A 24147-nucleotide genomic window follows, 5' to 3' on the forward strand; every position below is an offset into this window, starting at 1 on the left:
GTCTTTTCGCCTGCCATACCTTGATCTTAATTAATTAATGGATGTTAATTAGCGGGAGGCCGCCCATTTATTTGCCCCGGTGCCAGGGGGTGCTATCTGCGGCTCCTTTTCCTCCCCTACACTGCAGCCCAAGCCTCGCAGATGATACTGACATGGTTTGATCTGGACCTTGTTATAATTTGGCCCTCCCCTCATCTTCCATGGGCTTTCCACAGCCCTGTCTCACTCCATCTCGTTCTGTGCCTTCCTGGCGCTCCACTGTCCCCTCTCTGTGTGGCTTCTTGTCGCCCCCTCTCTCTGGGGCTTCTTACTGGCCCCCTCTGTGGGGCTTGGAGTCAGTGCATCCCAAAATGCTGTGCCCTCTCTGGCACCAGGGTCCCCATGCCACCATGGATCCCCTATGAGGGCTCCTCCAACTTCTAATAGCCTCACCCAAACCACCAGTAAACAGAAAACTCAAGGCCCTAGGCTATAACATAAATCTCTGCCAATCGGCTACACCATCATTCTTCCTGCCACACCAGGGTTGCTCTGTCTTTCCCCAATCTCGGGCTGTACCATGCAGTCTGGCCTCTCTTCTTTATTCAGTCCAGCAGAGTTCCTTTCCCTTTGGCTGCCAGCAGGGAACTGCCCTCCTGGCCTCAGCCCTGGGGTTTATATGTGCCAGGCCCTACCCCTTCCGGTCAGCTGACTCCCAGTGGTTGCCCTAGCAACCCACACCTGTGCCTCTGCTCTGGGGGTAGCAGGCACCTTAGTGTCCTGCTACATATACATATTAAATAATGATATACCACTGTTTCATTACCCCCATACTAAAAGCAACGTGTTTGGATTTCTCTTTAGAAGCTGGCATTTGACAAAGAATTCAAAAGGAATTGCTGAGTATAACATTTTGAAAAATGGCTTTTAGAATTATACAATATGTTGTTGGCAAATATTACAAATAATTTAACAGAATAACATCCCTTCCAGAATTATCATCAGAAGAAAAAAATGACTATGTGGACAACAATCCGTCCCTTTGTTTTGAACAAATCCTCTAATGCCAGGTCATTAGTAAGGCTTGAATAGATTCCTAAATGAAAGGAAATCTTCCATCAGGGTTTTTTAGTATCATACTGGTATCATCAGTTCTGTAAAAGATTTCAGTTTAGCAATAAAATGTTATCTATATTATCTCCCTGTACATAAACAACACAATTTAAGCACAGTTATTTCTTAAAATTTTGTTTTCTTACAACCTTATTTTTTCCCAGTTCTTACCAGCAAGGAGAATTCTGGGAACTTTGCTCTGAATTCATCTTACTTTACAAGATTCAAAAAGTGATAAAACCTGATCGATTGCTTTTCTCAATTTGCTTGCTGGAACACATATAATAAAGGTCCTAATATATTGATTTGCTTGGATTGACTATGTTAAAAAGAATCAATTATTTTACTGTTGCTTTATAAACAACAATTTGGTTTTCACAGAGAACAAAAACAAATGACCCCTCTGAGTGATTAGTGCTCCCACTGAAGTCAGAGCAGTGTTGAGTATTTTGCAGGATTGGGTCCTAAATTAGCTGCTTATGCTTATTAAAGGTTTGAACTTCTGTATATCCATTCATCTTTTTCAGATGTAGCCATTAGTTTGTACGTTGGCTGGCCACCCTTTAATTTTCAGTATGATTATAAGTATAAGTGAGCCATCCATTTTATAGCTATGATGGCAAGAGACAAAATACATAAACCAGTATAAGTGATTGGAAACCGGTTCAAATCTGTAACACAACAGAAGTTCAGTGCATTTAAATCACTTTCAAAATGGCTGAAACCAGTTTAAGATAAACCTGGATGGACAGGTTTAATCAGTTTACTGAACTTCTGTCTCAGATCCCCTCCAGATTCAAGTTAACTCTCAGTCCCCTAGCAACTCAGGATGCTTTGTACCTCTCCCACAGCCCCTCCTCCCCCCTTACAGAGTAGATGGACAATGTTTGGCCCATGCTTCAACTGAGCAGGGAGGCAGTGTGCTCTAGTGCCCCCTGGCTTCTAAACTGAGCCACTGCAAGGATGTCACTGCATTTTTGGAATCAAAAGTGAATTGTCTGTTCACTTGCTTCTTGGTTCAATCTATACAGTTTAGACTAACCTGCAAAGATTGAATCAACCCAATCTCAGGCATTTTGACTATCTGTACTTAGCCAATATGTCTCATACATCCTTTTAGTATCTTATTTTAGTACTCTATATTATCAGGAAAAACTAAATACCTAGAGCCTTTTACACACTACTTGATAATATTAAACATAACAAAATAAAAAATAGTTTCTCTTTTCTTTTTTTTTCTTTTTTTTATGGAAGACAGAAAATAACAATCCTGATATACCAGAATGAGGGTAAAAGGAATCTCTCCTTCATACAGTCATGGGGGTAGTCTTCAAGTTTCTAAAAACTTTAATTTGCACACAATGGGGTCCTTTTGCCAACTTTAAGAAACAGTATGCCATTATAAGCACTGACAAAAGATTCAAAAACATCTGACCTACCACATACCTTTACTGTATGCAGAGGCGATAAATACTCTCAAATTCTCATTCCTGTGACAGGTAACCTTTACCAACTGTAGTTAAAATCAATTATTCTAAATCAATACACTGCCTTCATTCCTCTCTGCCTCATTGAGACTAAATGAATAAACAAAGTATACATTTTAATTGTGCCACGCAGGGTGTACTAACACTAGGAAAACTTGTGAGCATTCTTCTGAAAAGCCACAGCTGACTACCAACAGATTAACTACAATCAACTATCAACTACTATCAACTACAGTGTGGACTGAATGGAGGTGGTTTTATCAACATGCTTTGCAATACTGCTAGAATGCAGTTTGACTGCAGTTATTAGAAGTCACCTTGCCATAACTTGCAAATATGGAAAGACTTTTGACTCCCTGAAGTTCAGGACAATTACGTTTAAAAGGTATCTGTTAGCTTCACAGGCTTTCAGGACAGGAACCAGTCCTTTTGCTCAAGGCAGGGACTGATAAAACACAGGCACTGGGGCTGCCTATACATGTGCAGAGAGGCTGCTCTGATGTGCTGAAATTAATTAATCGAGGCCACTGGAGCATGTTAATTACCACAGTCCAGCAGACTCCAGTGTCACATGTATCAGCATCCCCGCACTGAAAAATGACAGCAGGAACTCTTTAACTAAAGCTTATTCAGTGAGCTTTAGTTTAAGTGCCCCCACCACCATTTTTCAGTGTGGGGACACTGATACACATGACTCTCCAGGAGCTTTAATTAGAGTGGCTCCCTGAGCCGCTCTAATTAAAATGTCCACCCCCCCTCTCCCCACCTCCCGGAGCATGTGTATAAATGCTCTGGGTGTTCAGAACAGTTAGGTAAGTGATACAGAACAACCTCTTAGAGGTAAATGAGATCCAGAAATGATGATTCTTGAAGGGCAAGATGCAAACTTGTTACAGACTCTTTCCCCCTTTGTAGTGGCCATATAGCGCCAAGCACTAAATAAAACAGGGGAAGTGGAAAAGTTTCAAAATACATCTGAATCTGAGGGACAGTCCAAGCAGAGGCTAACCCCAGTTATTCATCATCATTGTCATAGAATCATAGAATCAATAAATTGGAAGGGACCTAGACAGATCATCTAGTCCGAACCCCTGCCATGGGCAGGAAGGAGCACTGGGGGTGGCAGGGGCCATAAGACCCCAGCCAGGTGCCTGTCCAGTCTCCTCTTGAAGATTTCCAGGGAAGGTGAGAGCACCACCTCTCTGGGAAGCCCATTCCAGGCTCTGGCCACCTTTACAGTAAAGTCGTTCTTCCTAATATCTAACCTAAACCTGTCCTCCCTCAGCTTGTGGCCATTGTTCCTGGTGACTCCAAGGGGGGCCCTGGTGAACAGACTTTCCCCGAGTCCCTGCTGCTGGCCCCTGATAAGGTTGTAGGCAGCTACAAGATCCCCCCTCAGTCTCCTCTTGCGGAGACTGAAGAGATTCAGGTCCCTCAGCCTCTCCTCACAGGGCTGGCCACAGAGGCCCTCAACCATATGAGTGGCCTCCTCTGGATCCTCTCCAGGTTCTCCACGTCCCTCTTCAAGTGCGGCGCCCAGAACTGGACACAGTACTCCAGCTGTGGCCTGACCAGCACCGCATAGAGGGCGAGCAAGACCTGTTAGTGATGCCCCTGTTGATGCATGACAGGGTGCAGCTGGCTCTGCCTATTGCTTTGTCGCTTTGGTGACTCATATTCATCCTGGAGTCAACCCTGACTCCAAGATCCCTCTCTGCCTCTGTGCTGCTGAGAGGGTCAGCCCCTAACCTGTAACCATAATGCTGGTTCCCTCTCCCTAGGTGCAGCACCCTGCACTTGTCCTTGTTGAACCACATCATTATATCTATCCTAACAAATGACTAAAGAAGAAGTCAAATGGCACCAGTCATTCTTATTCTGCGCTCCTTCCCTCACCCCCCCCCCCCAAAAAAAATCTTCTATATCCAGGTAGAATAATGTGGCTTCAGACATACTGTATTACAGAACATGCCTTCATAGGCTTCATAGACATTAGAGCCGGAAGGAACCTCACAAGATCATTGGGTCCAGCCCCTTGCCCAAGTGGCAAGAAGTCAGCTGGAGTCAAATGATCCCAGCAAGACAGGCATCCAAGTGTTTCTTAAAAGTGTCCAGAGTAGATGCTTGCTCCAATTCTGGAGGGAGTCTATTCCAAGCTCTGTGGACTTCAATAGTAAAGAAATTTGGTTTTTATGTCAAGCCTAAAATGGTCTTCCCGGAGTTTGTGATAGTCAGACCTAGTCTTTTCTTGGGGTGCCCTGGTTAACAGACTCTCTTCCAGTTCCTGATGTACACTCCTATATCCTATGGACACTCCTATATACTGGGCTGCCACCAAGTCCCCACTGAGCCTTCACTTCTCCAGGCTGAAGAGTCCCATACCTCTCGGCCTCTCCTCATAAGGCCTCTGGTTCTAACCTCTAATCATGTGCATGGCTCTCCTCTGAACTCTCTCAAGCATCTCCACATCGATTTTAAAGTGCAGAGCCCAGAACTGGATGCAGCATTCCAGCTGTGGCCTCACCAAGCCAAGTAAAGTGGGAGGATGACTTCCCGAGTGTTGCTTGAGATGCATCAGTAGACGCAAGCCAAGGTTCTTTTGGCTTTGACGGCTCCAAAATCACAATGGTGGTTTTTCATAGATTTCATAGACATTAAGGCTGGAAGGGACCTTGGAAGATCATCAAGTCCAGCCCCCTGAACAAGGGGCAGGAAGACAGCTGGGGTCATAGGATCCCAGCAACATAAGCATCAAATTTGCTCTTGAAGGTGTTCAATGTAGGTGCTTGAACCACCTCCGATGGCAGGCTGTTCCAGACCTTGGGGGCTTGGACAGTAAAGAAATTCTTCCTTATGTCCAGCCTGAAATGTTCTTGCAGTAGTTTATGCCCGTTCGACCTCATCTTCCCTAGGGGCGCTCTGGTGAACAAATGTTCCCCCAGATCCTGGTGGTCACCCCTGATAAACTTATAGGTGCCATCAGATCACTCCTGAGCCTGCGCTTTTACAAGCTAAAGAGCCCCATAGATCTCAGCCTGTCATCATAAGGTCTGTTTTCCTGACCTCTGATCATGCGCGTGGCTCTCCTCTGGACTCTCTCAAGCTTCTCCACATCCTTTTTGAATTGTGGAGCCCAAAACTGGACACAGTACTCCAGCTGCGGCCTCAACAAGGCCGAGTACAAGGGGAGAATGATGTCCCGGGATTTGCTTGAGAAGCATCTATGGATGCAAGCCAGCGTTTTGGTCACTATTAGCCGCAGCATCGCATTGCAGGCTCATGTTCATCTTGTGGTCAATGAGGACCCCCAAGCCTCTGTCTTCTGTAGTGCTAGACAGCATAGCGCTGCCGAGCCTATAAGGATGCTGGTTTTTCCTACCAAGGTGAAGAACTTTGCATTTTTTGGTGTTAGACACGTTCTTGTCCGCCCATTTGCTGAGCCAGTCCAGGTCAACCTGGATCACCCGCCTGTCTTCTGGCGTGGATGCTTTGCCCCAAAGTTTGGTGTCATCGGCGAACTTGGCCAGTCCACTCCTGACTTCAATGTCCACATCATTAAAGAAGATGGTGAGCAATATGGGTCCAAGGACAGAGCCTTTGGGGACCCCACTGGTCAGAGGGCACCATGATGAGTGACTAAAATCAATTACAACCCTCTGGGTCTGACCACGGAGCCAATTTCTCAGCCAGCGGATCATGGTGAACCCAAGGCCACAATTGGCTAGTTTTGCGAAGAGGTGATCATGGGATACCAGATCAAAGGCTTTTCTGAAGTCAAGATATATAACATCAATCTCTTCTCCCTTGTCCAGGTGATAGGTCACCTGGTCATACAAGGAAATGAGATTGGTCAAGCAAGACCTACCCACAACAAACCTGTGCTGGCTATCCCTTAGGATGCTGGCATCGGCCAGTCCATTAAGGATGGCCTCTTTAATAAACTTTTCTAAGGTCTTCCCCAGGATAGAAGTCAGGCTAATGGGCCTGTAGTTAGCCGGATCCACTCTCCTCCCTTTCTTGAAGATCGGCACCACATTGGCCTTCTTCCAGTCTTTGGGTACTACACCAGAGCACCAGGAGTTTTCAAAGTTCCACACCAGGGGCTGAGCTATGACGCTCGCCAGCTGCTTGAGTACCTTGGGGTGTAGATTGTCAGGGCCGGCTGACTTGAAGGTATCCAGCTTCTCAAGATTTTCCTTTACGAGGTCATCATTTAAGGAGGGCAGGGGATCTCCCCCACCCAGACATCCCTGTCCCATAATGGACATGGGCATCCCATGGGACTGATGAATGACCGACACAAAGTACCCATTTAATAGGTTGGCTTTTTCCTGGGCGTCAGTTGTCCCATCTGTTTCAGCATGGGTCCAACATTGCCCTTGCTTTTCCTCTGGCTCCCCACATATCTGATAACGGACGTTTTGTTGTCTTTGATGCTTGAAGCTAGTTGGAGTTCAGTTGTGGCTTTGGCTTTCCTGGTATGCTCCCTGCAGCACTGGACCAGTGTAGAATAATCCTCCTTGGAGATTAATCCCATCCTCCATCCTTTGTAGGCTTTTCTTTTTAGCCATAGGAGGTCTGCTAGGTCCCTGGAGAGCCAGGGGGGCTGCTCTGCCCTTTTGCTGCCTTTCCTTCGAAATGGAATAGACTTAGCTTGTGCATTTAGGATTGCTTCCTTGAGAAGCAACCACTCTTCTTGAACTCCCCTCTTCCTGGGGTCATGGTCCCTGAGGGCCTCACTGACAAGTCTCCTCAGCTTGTCAAAGTCGGCTTTTCTGAAGTCAAGGACTTCCGTGTTGCTGACTGACTTGTCAGCTTTAGTGCGGATGGTGAAGGTGACCAGCTCGCGGTTGCTGTCACCCAGCTTCCCATCGATCACTAGATCGCCGATTAGGTCATCCCCTGTAGCCAGCTCATCCACACATGAGAGGAAGCTTTGCAACCGCTCAGATTTTGCTGAGTGATCCTCCCACGAGATGTCCGGGTAATTGAAGTCACCCATGACAGCCATGGTCCTGGAGCATGCGGCCTTAGCCAGTTCCTGGTCAAGATCAGGACTTTGGGTGGGAGGTCTGTAGTAGACTCCCACCATTGTGTCCCCTGTGCCATGTTCCCAGAGGGTCTCTAGCCGTCCACCCTGGTCGCTAATATCAGCTTGCAGGGACATGTAGCTTTCCTTCACATAGAGAGCTACACCCCCGCCCCTTTTATCTACACAGTCCCTCCTGTACAGGATATAGCCATCTATACCCAAGGTCCAGTCATGGGTGGAGTCCCACCAGGTCTCCATTATCCCAATGACATCATAATTATTTTTATTGAGCAGGAGGACGAGCTCCCCCTGCTTGTTCCCCAAGCTCCTGGCATTTGTGTACAGGCAGGCAAGTGTCCCCTTGGGGGCTCTTGCCTTGCCCATAGATCCTACCAGGGCTGGAGCAGGGCTGGGCTCCCTTAAGTTCCTTCACCTGCTGGCTTTTCAAGTGTTGCTCAGCGGGCCAGCAGTGGCGGTAGTCCCCCCATCCCCCAGTGGGCTTAGCTTAAAGCCCATGGAGCAGGTTAGCCATTCTGGCTGAGAAGAGCCTCTTCCCCAGGGGAGAGAGGTGGAGGCCATCTCTTCCCAGCAGCTCGCTGCCTCTCTCTCCAAAGATTGGGCTGTGGTCATGGAAGCCAAAGCCTTCCCAATGACACCAGCGCCACAGTCTTTGGTTGACTACATGGATCCTCCTCTCCCTCCTCAGCCCATAGCCTGAGACTGGGAGGATCAACGAGAACACCACCTGTGCTCCCAGACCCTTTAGCCCCACTCCCATATCCCTGTAGCACCTCATGACCCGGCTGGGAGTGCTCTGATCCGTATCATTGGTGCCCACATGAATAAGGAGCATAGCATAGTGGACTGTGGGCTGTGGAAGCTTTGGGATTTTCTCCGCAATGTCTGGGATGCAGGCCCCCAGGAAGCAGCAGGCTTCCTGGGCTAAGGGGTCAGGGTGGCAGATTGCCCCCTCAGGATGCAGTCTCCCACAACAAACACCTTACATTTTGTCTTGGGGAGAGCGTTGACGGTAGCTGCAGGTGAGCCTGTGTTGCCTGTGGGAGCCTGGGGCTCCAGGCTCTGCTGGAACAGCAAGAGGTGTGTATCTGTTGCTAAGCTCCAGCAGGGCAGGAGACCTTAGGGCAGCAGGCCTTAGGGCCCTTGACCACCTTGGTCCATGGCCCTGACTGGACAGAGTGGGAGGTCCCGGAGTCCCCCTTTGTCCTGGAGGGAGATGATGGTCTACCCTCCTGCTCCCAGGGGAGAAGGGCCTGGCAGTAGGAGTCAATCTCCTGCTCACAGTCCCTAATGGCACATAGTCTCTGGACTGTGGCCTGGATCTCCTCCAGCTGGCATGCCAGAGGCTCCAGAAGGGAGAAGACCCCACACAGGGAGGTGGCCATGCTCCCCAGCCCCAGAGCCTGAAAAAGGGATAGGCAGCCCCCGCAGCCAAGAGCCGGGGGCTCCGTCTGAGTGGCACCCAGAACTACGGGCTCCGTCTGGGTGGCCATCTCTGAGGTGCCCAGGGGGCGGGGCACAGAGCCCGAGGGGACCGAAGGGGTGTGGCGCGTGCCCATCCGTATCATGCATCTGGTAGGCTGGCTATGGCTGGGACTGTCTACCCTGGGGGGTTCGCAGGCAGGGTCTTGGGCCCTCCCACATGAACTCCGCGCTAACTCATGCACCGGCATACAAGCGTGCCTGTTTGTGCAGCCTGTTCATGTGGCTCCAGTCGCGTGGCTCCCTGGGGGGCTGGGCCAAGTAGGGGCTTGGGTGGGGGCTTGACCCAGCCCGGCTCCACGCAGCCACCTCCTCCTACTCAGAGAGGGGTTAAACCCTTCCCACCATGAGCCCCGCTTGCCTTTGGCTGTGCTAGTGGTTGGCAGGGGGATCTGCGGCTGCTGGGGTGGTGTCTGGGGGGCTTCGGGGGAGGAGGGGCACGGTAGGCTTTCACCCGTGCGTCTCTTGCCGCTCCAGAGCTGGTTATTGTTCATCTTCTACTTAATCATGACCCCCAAGTCCCTTTCAGTTGTGGTGTTAGTGAATGTAGCACTGTCAAGCCTATAAGTATGATGTGGATTTTTTCCCCCCAAAGTGGAGCACCTTGTATTTCTGTGTTGAATGCCATCAGGTTTTGATCCATCCACCTTACAAGCCTATCCAGGTCGGCGTGAAATCATCAGCCAATCCTCAATGTGACCACACTTCCCTATAATTTGGTCCAAATAAATTATATCAACCTCTGCTGCTTTGTCCAGGTGATGCATCAGAGAAGGAAATGAGGTTGGTCAGGCAAGACCTACCCACAACAAAGCCATGTTGGCTGTCTTTCAGAATGTTGCATTCCATTAGGCTGTTGTTAATGGTTTCTTTAATGATTTTTTTCCATTCTCTTACAAGGGATTAAGGTCAAACTGATTGGCCTGTAGTTCTCTGGATCTTCCTTCCTCCTTTTGTTGAAGATAGGCACTGCATTGGCCCTCTTCTAATCTTACAGAACCTCTCCTGCGTACCACAAGTTCTCAGATATCCTTGCCATTGGCCACACTATGATGTCAGCCATTTCCTTTAGCACTCTTGGGTGCATTCCATCTAGGCCAGCTGATTTGTGGATACCCAGCCTCTCAAGGTGTTCCCTCATGAGATCTTTGCCAATGATGGGCATGTGATGTGGCAATCCTGCATCCTGTTCAGCAGGGTGATCTCCTTGGGCTGGTAGAAGACCGCAACAAAGCAATCATTAAGGAGATTGGCTTTTTCCTGGATGTCAGTTGCCTGATTTGGTTTAGCAAGGGTCCAGTGTTGCCCTTCTTTTTCATCTGACTATCCATGTATCTGAAGAAGGACTTTTTGTTGTCTTTGATTCTCTTAGCCAGCTTGAGTTGGTTTTCAGCCTTGGCTTCCCTAGTTTGCTCCCTACAGGTGTGGGCCAGTTCTAAATACACCTCCTTGGTGATGTTACCTGATTTCAGGTTGCCCTCTTCATCTCCTTCCCACAATGCTTAAGTAGTGTGTTATTAGGTGTGCTTACAAATGTGTCCATCTCTTCTTCCATGTTTTTTTGTGGGTCAGGGGAGCTCAACCTCTGGCCCATGGGCCATATCCAACCTGCAGCACTGTACCATCCAGCCCATGGGGCTCCCCTCATGTCCAAAAATTTGGCTGCAGGAGAGTGATGGCACCGCAAATCTTCAGACCTGTGCAGATCCCTCAGCCCTTCACACAGGATCTGGTACCTGATTCTTGTGTTCAGGGCTGGGAGGGGATGGTGTTCAGCCCCCAACACCCAAACCCAGAGTGCAGATGGGGCTTGAGATGGGGGTGGTGATAGGCCCCTGGGATCCAATCCCAGGAGGAGGTTCCAATAACAGGCCCCCAGGGCCTGATCAGGTCTGCAGATGGGCCCCACACCACTCATCTGGCTCATGGGACGAAAAGGTTGAGCACCACTGTTGTAGGCAATGGTGCCTACTCTATAGCCTCTTTATTATGTATACAATCAGTCCATGTTATTTGAATGTTATGTGGATACCTGCATTAAAATATGAAACGGAGGTACTTCAGGATTCTCTCCAATCTCAGAGAACACTCAAGATGTTGCTCCCAAAAGTCTTCGTTTTTGCGTTCTAGCAAATCATGCTGAACTTCCATAGACCTAGTTTTTCCAAAACAGGACATGCTTTACCCATTCTGGACTTTACGTTGTAGATTCAGACTCTGGTATCCTGAATTATGTCAATTTATTAAAATTTAAGTCCACATTTTAGCCTGGGGTACAGTGGAAGACAAGGACCACAGCCTGAGATCAGTTAACCTGCTGGGTCTATCAGAAGAGAAGGTGGATTATAACACAACTGCCCAGTTTTAAGCTAATGAAGTTGTGCCTTAAATCCCTCCATTTATTTTGTAGTTAGGTTAAAGTAATGGACCAGTCTGAGAAGCAAGGGTTTTTCTGCGTTACCCATTTATCATGTCATTCATTCACGTGAATGTTCTGGCCATCACAGTTTTAGAAAAGTCAGGTCAGTATAATAGATACAGTTGCAGAAAAACATGATCTATGTAAGAGACACATGAAATCAATGTGCTTTCCAACATCAACTCTGGTTGCACATGGAGTTATGAAGTGCAGCCTTAACAAGAATAGCAGGGATCTGAAAAGTATAATCTACCAATTCATTAAAATGTCTTACTCTGAAATACAAGAAACTAGAACTCTTGGTTCCAAAATGAAACCTTTTATTAGACCAAAGCGTATCAAAACGTATCATTTTGGAACCAAGAGTTCTAGTTTTTTGTATATCTTCTTGTCTCAGACGAACACGGCTACCAAATACGCCCCTTATTCTGAAATGGTATTCCAGTTTAAGCCTAACGTAATTTATTAATAATGAGGCAGTAAAATGTAAAGGAAACAACATTCTTTCTTATTAAGCTGGGTTAATAAGAGACCAAAGCATTTATTTAGACTCCTTCTTCACATTGTTGGAAGATGGTACGTTAATGTTACATTATTTTTTAAACTAATAATGTTATTGTGGGTTATGCAACTGGGCATGTTGCAGAAAGATTCTTCTTACTGTAGTGTAAAACACAAATCAGTACAATCGACTGAATAATAAATTGACTTGCTCCAAGACTATTTCAAGACACCCCTTCTATGCTGAGCAGCAATTTCTGTGCCAGAGTTCCACTTAAGAGCCTGAAAAGAAGACATTATGTCAAACTAACAAGAATACAGAAAATGTAAAGGCCATCTAAAGCTAAAAATAAACAAGAAGAAGAGATAAGAGTGCAAGCCTCAAAACTAGTGAATAGTCAAGCACAGGAAAACAATTTTTCTGGCAAACAAACTCTTCCATTTTCATAGGCTTATATGGAAAGGAAAGCTCTGGTATAAAGACTTACATTTATACATATGAAACAGCAGTGCACTGTGACTGAATGTAGCAGCAAGAGAGGATGTTGCTCATGTTGCTACTTTACATATTTTTTCTTACTCTGTTAGAAGTAGAACAGGCATCCATGTGTATTAATGCCTCAAGAGAATCTTATCTTGTTTTAGACAAGATTCTTTGATAGCCAGCTTAACCCATTTAGAAATAAATATTTTTGATGCTTTGTTACTTTTGAAGCTGTTGCCAGATAAAACACACAGAACAGCAGTGTCCAAATGGTTGCATTGTGATGCAAGCAACACTTGATTATCATCCTGACATCCAGAAAAAGAAAACTGTAGTTACATTTTCTTAAGCTAGTAGATTTTGAACAGTGAAGGAAATTATTTACATGCAATATAAATTAACTTTGAGAACAATTTTGAAAGTCGTGTATAATACTATGTATTCAGCCAAAAGAATGGAGAAAATGTTCTTTAATAGACATAACTCCAAATTCACATCTCCAATAGCAGGCACAGCTGTAATTAAGAATGTCACATTGCACTCAAGGAAATACACGTCCTTCAAGTGCCTAAGCGTGGTTCCAAAGAAGGGCGCAGACAAGGTTTCAGAGCTAAATTTGGAACCCATTTAGCTATTAAATATCAGACTGTTGGTCAAAAGTGATAAAAGCTCTGAAGAATTGCATCAACTGAATCTATGAGGCTAGAACAGATCCTTCCTGTGCCTAAAAATGGTGTTATGATGGGCACGCCATCCAGAATCACTCTGGAGTTCTAGGGCCGGCAAACCGATTCGAAGAAAGTACCTTTAATGGTACGAAAGACAAATCTTTGGTGACATCCTCCACCTCAAGGGAATATTTTTATTTAAAAGTTTTCTTTTTCCATGATGAGTATATGTAGTTCTGAATCTTTTTGTCTGAGCGCATGCAAATGCATGGTTATTTTAAATTGTGGTGATAATAGAATATGTTAGATTATATGTATTACACTTTGCAATTTTCATGAGTCCAAGGATACACAAGATAGCACTGACACTGTGATATTTAATTTTAAAAATACAGTGTATGCTGAACATGGTGGAAGTTGGTCTGAAGTAGCAAAACCATGTTTCATTTTTAAAACCCACTGCAGAAAGACAGCTGTTTCCCTGAACTTTCATGGAAGATGAGATGTGTTGAGGACTTCAGCAATATAGGAGCAAGAGGTGGGGTAAAGGAAATTTTAAAATTCTGAAACAAATTTGCAGAGCTTTTCAAAATAAATCTGTTAAAAAAAAATCAAAAGAATGATCCATAAGGTATTTGGTCAAAAGTGACAGAATTCCAGAAATAAGAATCTGTTTTTTGAGGAAACTGCTTTTTCTGTTAAAAATAATGACAAAACTTGGTATATAGATAAGGCTGATAGATGATGTCTCACTTTCATGATAGGTTGGCCAGGATTCTTTAATGTACCAATTAATGGGAAAGCCTCATTGATCTATATAACAAGCATTTTTCAGACAGAGTACAAAAGATTGCTTATTATAGGCTACCTGCAGAAGTCCCACAACTCTTCTAAAAGTTCTTTCTCCTTTAAGTCAGAAAGCTCTTAACAGCTCCCTGCCTTACAACTTGAAACAAAATGATTTTAGGAAATACTGGAATGACAGAATTTGTTTCTTGGCCAGTATGGTTTACCTGCAACTTAAGGAACTGAATAATGAAAGTCAGGAAATACAGGGATTCAAATTGTAACCTGCTTCAGGCTTGCTTATAGATGTAGGCTGAGTTAAGGCTAACCTTTATAATCTTTGCTGTACTGTAAAAACTGAGTCAACAGATAAAAGCCTGTAACTAGGTAAGGCTAGCTAAACAGAACTCAACAGAGTTGTTATATGGTGACTCAGACTCACAAAATTATAAGTGGAAAAAAAGTGTAACAAAGCAAGGATAGAAAAAAAAAGAAGAGAACAACAAACAGTTGCTCAGGAAGGGCAGTACTGATAAAGCAAGCTACAAGAGGGCAAAGCCAGGAAACACGAAGAAGGAAAAAGAAGTCAAGAGACCTAGGAGAGAGAAGCACAGGTTGATATACAGGTAACACTAATGATAGATTCAGCACTTGTAAATAACAGTAATTGGCACTTTATTAACAGGACTGCTTAATTAGATATAAAGATAGGGAACTATCAAATGTCAAAGGGTCACTAGTGCATTCATTGCAAATACAACAAGTATAATGGCTGAAGGAATAATTTATCTAGTGGATTTTAGGATTTCAGCATGTTTTTATAATTTGACCGGTTCCATGAATGTTGAACAGAATTCTGCTAGTTATTTATGACATTATTTTTCTACCAGTCATTCAATAATTTATGCAAAAATACATTTGTGCCCAGCCAAACATAATGCCTGACAATATACTAAACGTAAGTGTTGGTCAAGTCTTACTCAAACAATCTGAAAAGGAGACAGAAGTTTAAATTCCTGCTACCTGTCTTCAAGGGAGGTTCACAATGAGAGGATGGTTTGAGGGATGATGCACATAACCTTCCCTTCACCTTCACCACCATGTACAAGAACCGTCTGAAAAACTGAGTGCCCTGGAGAGTATAGGAAACACTCACGTGGCATCAGATTTTCCATTCCATTAAGCTAAGGCAAACTAAGGAAGTATGGATGGGATGAATGAACAGTAAGGTGGATAGAAAAGTTTCAGGAGCATCGGGCTCAGAGAGTAGTAATCGATGGGTCAGTGTCTAGTTGGCAGTCGGTATCAAGAGGAGTTTCCCTGGGGTCAGTCCTGGGGCAGGTTTTGTTCAATATCTTGATCAACAACCTGGAAGATGGCATAGCAAACTCAGCAAGTTTGTAGATGACCTCAAGCTGGGGGGAGTAGTAGATATACTGGAGGGTAGGGCTAGGATTCAGAATGACCTAGACAAATTGGAGGATTGGGCTAAAAAGAATCTCATGAGGTTCAACAAGGACAAGTACAAAGTCTTGAACTTAGGGCGGAATAATCCCATGTACTGGTACAGGCTAGGGGCTGACTGGCTGGGCAGCAGCTCTGCAGAAAAGGACCTGGGGGTTAGAGTGGACAATAAGCTGAATAAGAACCAGAAGTGTGACCTTGTTGCCAAGAAGGCTAACAGCATACTGGGCTGCATTGGTAGGTAAGTTGCCAGTCGGTCAATGGAAGGGATTATTTCTCTCTATTCAGCACTAGTGAGGTTACATCTGGAGTACTGTGTCCAGTTTTGGGCCCCCCACTACAGAAAGGATGTGGGTAAACTGAAGAGTCCAGGGGAGGGCAACAAAAATGGTCAGGGGGCTGGGGGACATGACTTATGAGGACAGGCTGAGGGAACTGGGCTTATTTAGTCACGAGACAAGAAGAGTGAGGGGGGATTTAATAGCAGTCTTCAATGACCTGAATCTGGGTTTGAAAAAGGATGGAGCTAGACTGTCCCCAGTGGTGGCAGATAACAGAACAAATAGCAATGGTCTCAAGTTTGCAGCAAGGGGAATTTAGGTTAAATATTGGGAAGAATTTTCTCTCTAGGGGGGTAGTAAAACACTGGAACAGGTTACCCAGAGAGGTGGTGGACTCTCCATCCTGGGAGGTTTTTAAGACCTGGCTAGACAATGCTTTGGCTGGGATGATTTAGTTGGGGATGGTCCTGATTTGAGCAGGGGGTTGGACTAGATGACCTCCTGAGGTCCTTCCAGCCCTAATTTTCCATGATTCTAAGGCTGTTTTACATGATACATACACTATTGAGTGGCATGGCCAAATATAGATGATGGAAATATATCTTTAAGACCAGCTGTTCTTCCAGTGCCGAATACAAGAAGCAGAAGGCATTCCAAGGTTCTTACGGAGGTAGATAGCCAATGGGAGGAGGCCTAGTGGATTGGAGCTGTTCTATACTTGATCAGAACCATTATAATGTCTTTTAGGAAAGTTATGCCAGTGGAAGACATTAAAATAGGCTTCCCGATATTCTCATTTCTGTTGGGACAAGAAGCAGAAGCTCTGGAAGCCACACGTAGTAGAGAGAAAGGGTCTGAAACTATATCTGGGACTTATAGCCATGACATTTCCATGTAAATATAACTAATAGTAAGCATAGCTCAGAACAGATGAGACTATTGAGAGAAGCCCCAAGCATATAATTCCTTCTTTTAATAATTACACAAACCTTGGATTTCTCAAAAAAGAATAACTCACTGCACAGACAAACCCATCTAAAGTACCAGCTGCTCCTTTTTCTGAAGGAAAAAAAAGTTTTGTGAAAGGAGAAAAGTGCAACATTTCTCTACCGTATAGCATAGGGATATAATCAATTGTTATCTGAAAGCCCTGAAAAGTCCACCACATTGTTAGAAATCAAACCTTGGAAAGCAGCTTTATGAATCTGTGCAGCCAACTAGAACAGTAATAAACAGCTGAATGAAGAATTTTCACTAGGATTAAATCACTTCATTAACTCGGTCTCTTACCACAAAAAATAATCAACCTGCTCACTGAAAAGGCCTTCCTCAATGCAGTCTCACCTACCCTTCTCTCATAAAAGGCTCTCTCTTTTATTCTTGATACTCCATTTCTCCTACCCCAACACTTAGCTCAGTTCTGGTTTTAATTCATGGTACCTCATCTAACAAACCTAAAAGATCTTTTGCTTTGATCCTCTTTTTAAAAATCAGATGTTTCCTTTATTACTTCCTACCTCTCCATTCACCAGTATTGTCTCCACATTGATCTTCATTTAAATTGTGCTGTGTTCTCTGTTTTTCCTTTTTGGATCCAAACTGTTCCCTTTGCACATACCACTGTCACAGTAACAGTCACTACCATAACAAAGATATCAAAATCTGCAGCTTACAATGACTATTGCCGTGTTGGCTTTTCTCCTCGGACCTGAAGACAAGTATCTTGCATTCAAAAGCTTGTTTAACTCTATCCCAACTATGGAGTTGGTTCAATAAAAGATATCACCCCAAAAAACCCTTGTCTCTTGCATAATTCTGGACCATCGCAGTTACACCACTCTAATACTACCATAATGTTTTAAAAGAAGTATAAAAGAAATCTTTCCCTGGATTGTGACTTTCCCCATGTTCACAATAGAACACATTTCTATCCAATCTTAATTACAAATGCTTGTAAGGTGGGGATTTATAATAGAAATAAAACAGATCCTTGTAGTGAAGTAGTAACAAAGGACACCTATACATATGCCCAACACCTGCTCTGAGATCGAACAAGCTTTAGCTAAAGCACCCCCGCTGCCATTTTGAAGCCTGGGATGATAAATATATGAGATGCCATGGACACTTTAATTAAAGCAGCTCCCAAGAGCCACTCTGATTAAAGAGCCTCCCCCCTCTCCCCACAGAGCACGTGTAAAGATGCTCAAAGGTCACAGGCACTGTACAATCAAAGCTGCAGAAAGCTGCTGAAAGTGTACTCACATATTTGGAAAGCAGATTCACATTCAGCATTTATGGGATCTTTATAAAAGTTGTTACAGCCCAGTAAGTAAGAGTGCACTTGGGTACTAGAGGGGGAATTGCTCACTAGATAAGCAGAGAATATCAGGGTCATTTACATGCATTGTGCCCTTCTTTATCTTCTTACCAGAACTGCTGCAGTAAGATGGCTCCACAAGTCTGCCGGTCTTATCATAACAGGCAATTGCACGGAGTCGTATACCTTCTCCACATTCTTTGGGGTTTCCATGGAATCTAATTCCTAATAGAGGCTCGGTTTTATCCCCTGCAATAATGCAATCTGACCAATTTCCATAGGGCTGGGAGGAAAACGCTTCACAGGGGCATGCTTCCATTTCAACTTGAGGATAAACTTCTGTATTCTGGCATTTGTCTCGCTTTCTGCTTCTCCCTGTTCCAACCAGAGAAATATGCTTGTTAGCTTAACATCTGCTGCTTTTGATAACAACACATCATATTATTTATACTTGCAGGAATTCAGTACATTAAAACCAAGACAATCTGGATGTTAATACACAAGAATGTTTCAAAAGCACCTATTAGTTGTTGCCAGTGCTTTGGAGTGCAAGGACAATGTAGTTATCTCCAGGGGCAACCACGGAACTTAAAGGAACTTAGAAATATTGCTCTGTGGGATAGGGTAGCAAGCAAGCAATATGAAAAGACTCACTGCAGTAATTGTATGGCTAGAAAATTCTTTGTAATTTCATGTAATATCATTTTCCTTAATTATCTGATGAAAACAAATTGATTGTTTTGCCTCTGTTCCCCTTACAATCAATGGTTGCTAGGGAAACCTACAAAAGGGTCTAAGTTAGCTGTAACTCTTTCTTTGAGGCTACTTTACAAACCAGTTAAATATGCGCCCTGCACACAGACTGTGCTTTGAAGAAAAGAGGAAAGATAATCTTTGGTAAATTATTTGAGTCTGGAATGTATTTCATTGGTACCAGATTAGGTGTTCCTGGCTTGATTCCCTTAACAGATTTTTAAGGCATGTTATTTAAGCATCTCTCAGTAGCTTAAGGCCAACGATGCATCTATTGGTCTTTAAAATACAGTACTTCATTGGAAGGAAGTGGGGCACAACTGGACTCTTCAGAGACTTGTTTCTAAAGGACCTGTCTCCCCCCACTCCACATGCAGGATGCAGGTACTATCATTTAGTTATGTTTTTTTAAGGGCAGAGCAGGACTCCTTTTCTATGATGCATTCTGAACTCAGGAGGCCAAGAAAGTTACTCCAAACTTTGAAAGGGTAAAATTTAGGGTTATTGTATCTGGCTATTCTGGAGCAGGATAGTCTCATGATGCCTGACCAGAGGACTATGGTCAACTCCCAGATAGCAGCAGATAGAAGGCTCCGGAGCGGCAAGAGATGCGCAGGTAAAAACCCGCTGCACCCCCGTTCCCCTGAAGCCCCCCAGACACCCAAGACACCCTCCAGCAGCCGCAGAGCCCCCTGCCAACCTCCAGCACAGCCGGAAGCAAGCGGGGCTCAGCAACAGATACACACCTCTTGCTGCTCCAGCAGAGCCTGCTGAGTTGCCAGCTCCCACAGGCAACACAGGCTCAGCAGCTACCATCCCCACTCTCCCCAAAACAAAATGTAAAGTGTTTGTTGTGGGAGACTCCATCCTGAGGGGGACTGAAGGGGCAATCTGCCGCCCCGAACCTATAGCCTGGGAAGTCTGCTGCTTCCTGGGGGCCCGCATCCGGGACATTGTAGAGAAAATCCCAAAGCTCCTCCAGCCCACAGCCCTATGCTCCTTATTCATATGGGCATCAATGATACGGCTCAGAGCACTTCCAGCCGGGTCATGAGGTGCTACAGGGATTTGGGAGTGGGGCTAAAGGGTCTGGGAGCACAGGTGGTGTTCTCGTTGATCCTCCCAGTCTCAGGCTATGGGCTGAGGAGGGAGAGGAGGATCCACGTAGTCAACCAAAGACTGTGGTGCTGGTGTCATTGGGAAGGCTTTGGCTTCCATGACCACAGCCTGCTCTTTGGCAAGAGAGGCAGCGAGCTGCTGGGAAGAGATGGCCTCCACCTCTCCCCCCTGGGGAGGAGGCTCTTCTCAGCCAGGCTGGCTGACCTGCTCCACGGGCTTTAAACTAAGCCTGCTGGGGGACGGGGAGACTACCGCCACTGCTGATTGGCTGAGCAACCCTTGCAAAGCCAGCGGGCCAAGGCACTTAAGGGAGCCCAGCCCTGCTCCAGCCCTCGTAGGATCTGTGGGCAAGGCAAGAGCCCCCAAGGGGACACTTGCCTGCCTGTACACAAATGCCAGGAGCTTGGGGAACAAGCAGGAGGAGCTCATCCTCCTGCTCAATAAAAATAAGTATGACGTCACTGGGATAACGGAGACCTGGTGGGACTCCACCCATGACTGGACCTTGGGTATAGAGGGCTATACCCTGTACAGGAGGGATCGTGTAGATAGAAGAGGTGGGGGTGTAGCTCTCTATGTGAAGGAAAGCTACATGTCCCTGCAAGCTGATATTGGCAACCAGGGTGGACAGCTAGAGACCCTCTGGGTTAAAATTCATGGGGACATGGCACAGGGGACACAATGGTGGGAGTCTACTACAGACCTCCCACCCAAAGTCCTGAGCTTGACCAGGAGTTCGCCCGGGAACAGGCTGAGGCCACATGCTCCAGGGCCATGGTTGTCATGGGTGACTTCAATTACCCGGATATCTCATGGGAGGATCACTCAGCAAAATCTGAGCGGTCGCAAAGCTTCCTCTCATGCGTGGACGACCTCTACCTGACTCATGAAGTTTATGGACCAACGAAAAGCAAAGCACCGCTCGACCTGGTACTGGCTACAGGGGGTGACCTAATTGGTGACCAAGTGATCGATGGGAAGCTGGGTGACAGCGACTATGAGCTGAACACCTTCACCATCTTCCCTAAAGCTGGCAAGTCAGTCAGCAACACGGAAGTCCTTGACTTCAGAAAAGCCAACTTTGACAAGCTCAGGAGACTTGTCAGTCAGGCTCTAAGAGACTATGACCCCAGGGAGAGGGGAGTTCAAGAAGAGTGGCTGCTCCTGAAGGGAGCGATCCTCAATGCACAAGCTAAGTCTATTCCATCTCGAAAGAAAGGCAGCAAGAGGGCACAGCAGCCCTCCTGGCTCTCCAGGGAACTAGTCTGAGGCTAAAAAGAAAAGCCTAAAAAGGACGGAGGATGGAATTCATCTCCAAGGAGGATTATTCTGCACTGGTCCAGTCCTACAGGGAGCATACCAGGAAAGCCAAAGCTGCAAGTGAACTCCAACTAGCATCAAGCATCAAGGACAATAAAAAGTCCTTTTTCAGATATGTGGGGAGCCGGAGGAAAAGCAAAGACAATACTGGACCCCTGCTGAACCAGATGGGGCAACTGACACCCAGGAAAAAGCCAGCCTATTAAATGGGTACTTTACATTGGTCTTTCATCAGTCCCATGGGACGCCCATGCCCATTATGGGACAGGGAGGTCTGGGTAGGGGAGATCCCCTGCCCTCCATTAATGCTGACCTCATGAAGGAACATCTTGAGAAGCTGGATACCTTCAAGTCAGCCAGCCCTGACAATCTACACCCCAAGGTACTCAAGCAGCTGGCGAGTGTCATAGCTCAGCCCCTGGCATGGATCTTTGAAAACTCCTGGTGCTCTGGTGTAGTGCCCGAAGACTGGAAGAAGGCCAATGTGGTGCCGATCTTCAAGAAAGGGAGGAGAGTGGATCCAGCTAACTACAGGCCCATTAGCCTGACTTCTATCCTGGGGAAGACCTTAGAATTGTTTATTAAAGAGGCCATCCTTAATGGACTGGCCGACGCCAGCATCCTAAGGGATAGCCAGCACAGGTTTGTTGTGGGTAGGTCTTGCTTGACCAATCTCATTTCCTTCTATGACCAGGTGACCTATCACCTGGACAAGGGAGAAGAGATTGATGTCATATATCTTGACTTCAAAAAAGCCTTTGATCTGGTATCCCATGATCACCTCTTGGCAAAACTAGCCAACTGTGGCCTTGGGTCCACCATGATCCACTGGCTGGGAAACAGGCTCCGTGGTCAGACCCAGAGGGTTGTAATTGATTATAGTCACTCATCATGGTGCCCTCTGACCAGTGGGGTCCCCCACGGCTGTGTCCTTGGACCCATATTGTTCAACATCTTCATTAATGATGTGGACATTGGACTCAGAAGTAGACTGGCCAAGTCCACCAATGACACCAAACTTTGGGGCAAAACATCCACACCTGAAGACAGGTGGGTGATCCAGGCTGACCTGGACAGACTCAGCAAATGGGCGGATGAGAACCTGATGGTGTTTAACACTAAAAAATGCAGGGTTCTCCACCTTAGGAAGAAAAACCTGCAGCATCCTTATAGGCTTGGCAGTGCTACGCTGGCTAGCACTATGGAAGAAAGAGACTTGGGTTCATCATTGACCACAAGATGAACATGAGCCTGCAATGTGATGCTGCAGCTAGTAAAGTGACCAAAACACTGGCTTTCATCCATAGATACTTCTCAAGCAAATCCCGGGACGTCATTCTCCCCTTGTACTCGGCCTTGGTGAGGCCGCAGCTGGAGTACTGCATCCAGTTTTGGGCTCCACAATTCGAAAAGGATGTGGAGAAGCTTAAGAGAGTCCAGAGGAGAGCCACGCACATGATCAGAGGTCAGGAAAACAGACCTTATGACGGCAGGCTGAGAGCTATGGGGCACTTTAGCTTGGAAAAGCACAGGCTGATGGCCACCTATAAGTTTATCTGGGGTGACCACCAGGATCTGGGGGAACGTTTGTTCACCAGAGTGCCCGAAGGGATGACGAGGTCGAACGGTCATAAACTGTGAGGCCATTTAGGCTGGACATAAGGAAGGACATAAGGAAGAATTTCTTTACTGTCTGAGCCCCCAAGTTCTGGAACAGCCTGCCATCGGAGGTGGTTCAAACAGCTACACTGAACACCTTCAAGAGTAAATTGGATGCTTATCTTGCTGGGATCCTATGACCCCAGCTGACTTCCTGCCCTTTGGTCAGGGGACTGGACTCGATGATCTTCTGAGGTCCCTTCCAGCCCTGATGTCTATGAAATCTATTAAATTGACTGGAAGAGAAGGATCTTTGGGTCACCTTTTACAATCTGCAGACATAGTAGGTGCCCAAGATACGGTTCCAATATCTCTTAAGCGCTCTGAAAATACGTTTTGGTAAGCAGTCATTTAGCTACAATGCCAATGGACATGTTTTCACTCATATATTGCACACAAACAAAAATATATACCAAACAGTTCACATAATCAGTTTTCCTGTTGTCTAGTCCTTTACCCATGAAAGCAATGGGAGTTTTTCACTTAATCCAGTGGCAGCTGGATCAGTCACATCTGATATTATACTTTATGAATCAAGTCCTCACATATTTCCATAGAGAAATGCTTTATAAGATCTCAATATTGTCATGTTCCAAGCTCTAATTCCTTCCCTATTTGTCTTCTAAAAGTTTAGGGAATTTTTTGCTCCAGAAAGTGTTAGATTTGCAAACAAACAGAAACAAATCTTAAAGAAATTATTTCCACCTTTTTTCCAGACATAGCTGCAATGACATTCAATATAGAGATAAGACTAAGAAAATAGGCCAGAAATTAAGTACACTATCTTAGAAGACAAAAAAGTTACAACATTGGGTGCCTGTGAAAATCAATTATCTTGCAATATTTAGTTGAATAATTAAATCATTTAATAGTTAAAATTCACAGTATAACAGTCTGTTTGGAACACATCCAGTTCTAACATTTGAAAGTACAACTCCACTGATTTTAGTCAAGCCCCATAGTATATATGAAAAGGAGAGTGTGCCCTTATAATAGTTTGCAAGCCCCCTTGTGGCATCAACTGTGTTCTATATTTTGAAAATTGCCAGAAACCAACAGAGCTACACACATACAGCTTTACAAGTTTATATGGTATATAGGGAGTAAATTTGGTAATCTGGGACTCATCTATACATGTGCATCTTCTAAATATTGTACTACTTATAAAAAAAGCATGACACAATGTAAAAACAATAAGGATGCTGAGTTCATATTTACATGATGCCTTTGATTCCACAAGACCCTGCCATCCTCTACAAGTGGAA

General features: G+C 45.4%; 1 protein-coding gene across 2 annotated transcripts in view; it reads right to left on the bottom strand.

Annotated features, from left to right (window-relative positions):
- The window catches only part of THSD7B (thrombospondin type 1 domain containing 7B), a 678955-nt gene that overhangs the window by 191291 nt on the left and 463517 nt on the right, over window positions 1-24147 (bottom strand). For both annotated transcript variants that reach the window (XM_090045842.1, XM_090045843.1), the window contains exon 14: window positions 18143-18406. In XM_090045842.1, coding sequence (XP_089901968.1) covers window positions 18143-18406 — 264 coding nt within the window. The remainder of the gene's footprint in view (window positions 1-18142; window positions 18407-24147) is intronic.

Source organism: Crocodylus siamensis, chromosome 4, assembly GCF_052110815.1.
Source record: "Crocodylus siamensis isolate JL-2025a chromosome 4, ASM5211081v1, whole genome shotgun sequence".
Taxonomy (NCBI): Eukaryota; Metazoa; Chordata; order Crocodylia; family Crocodylidae; genus Crocodylus; species Crocodylus siamensis.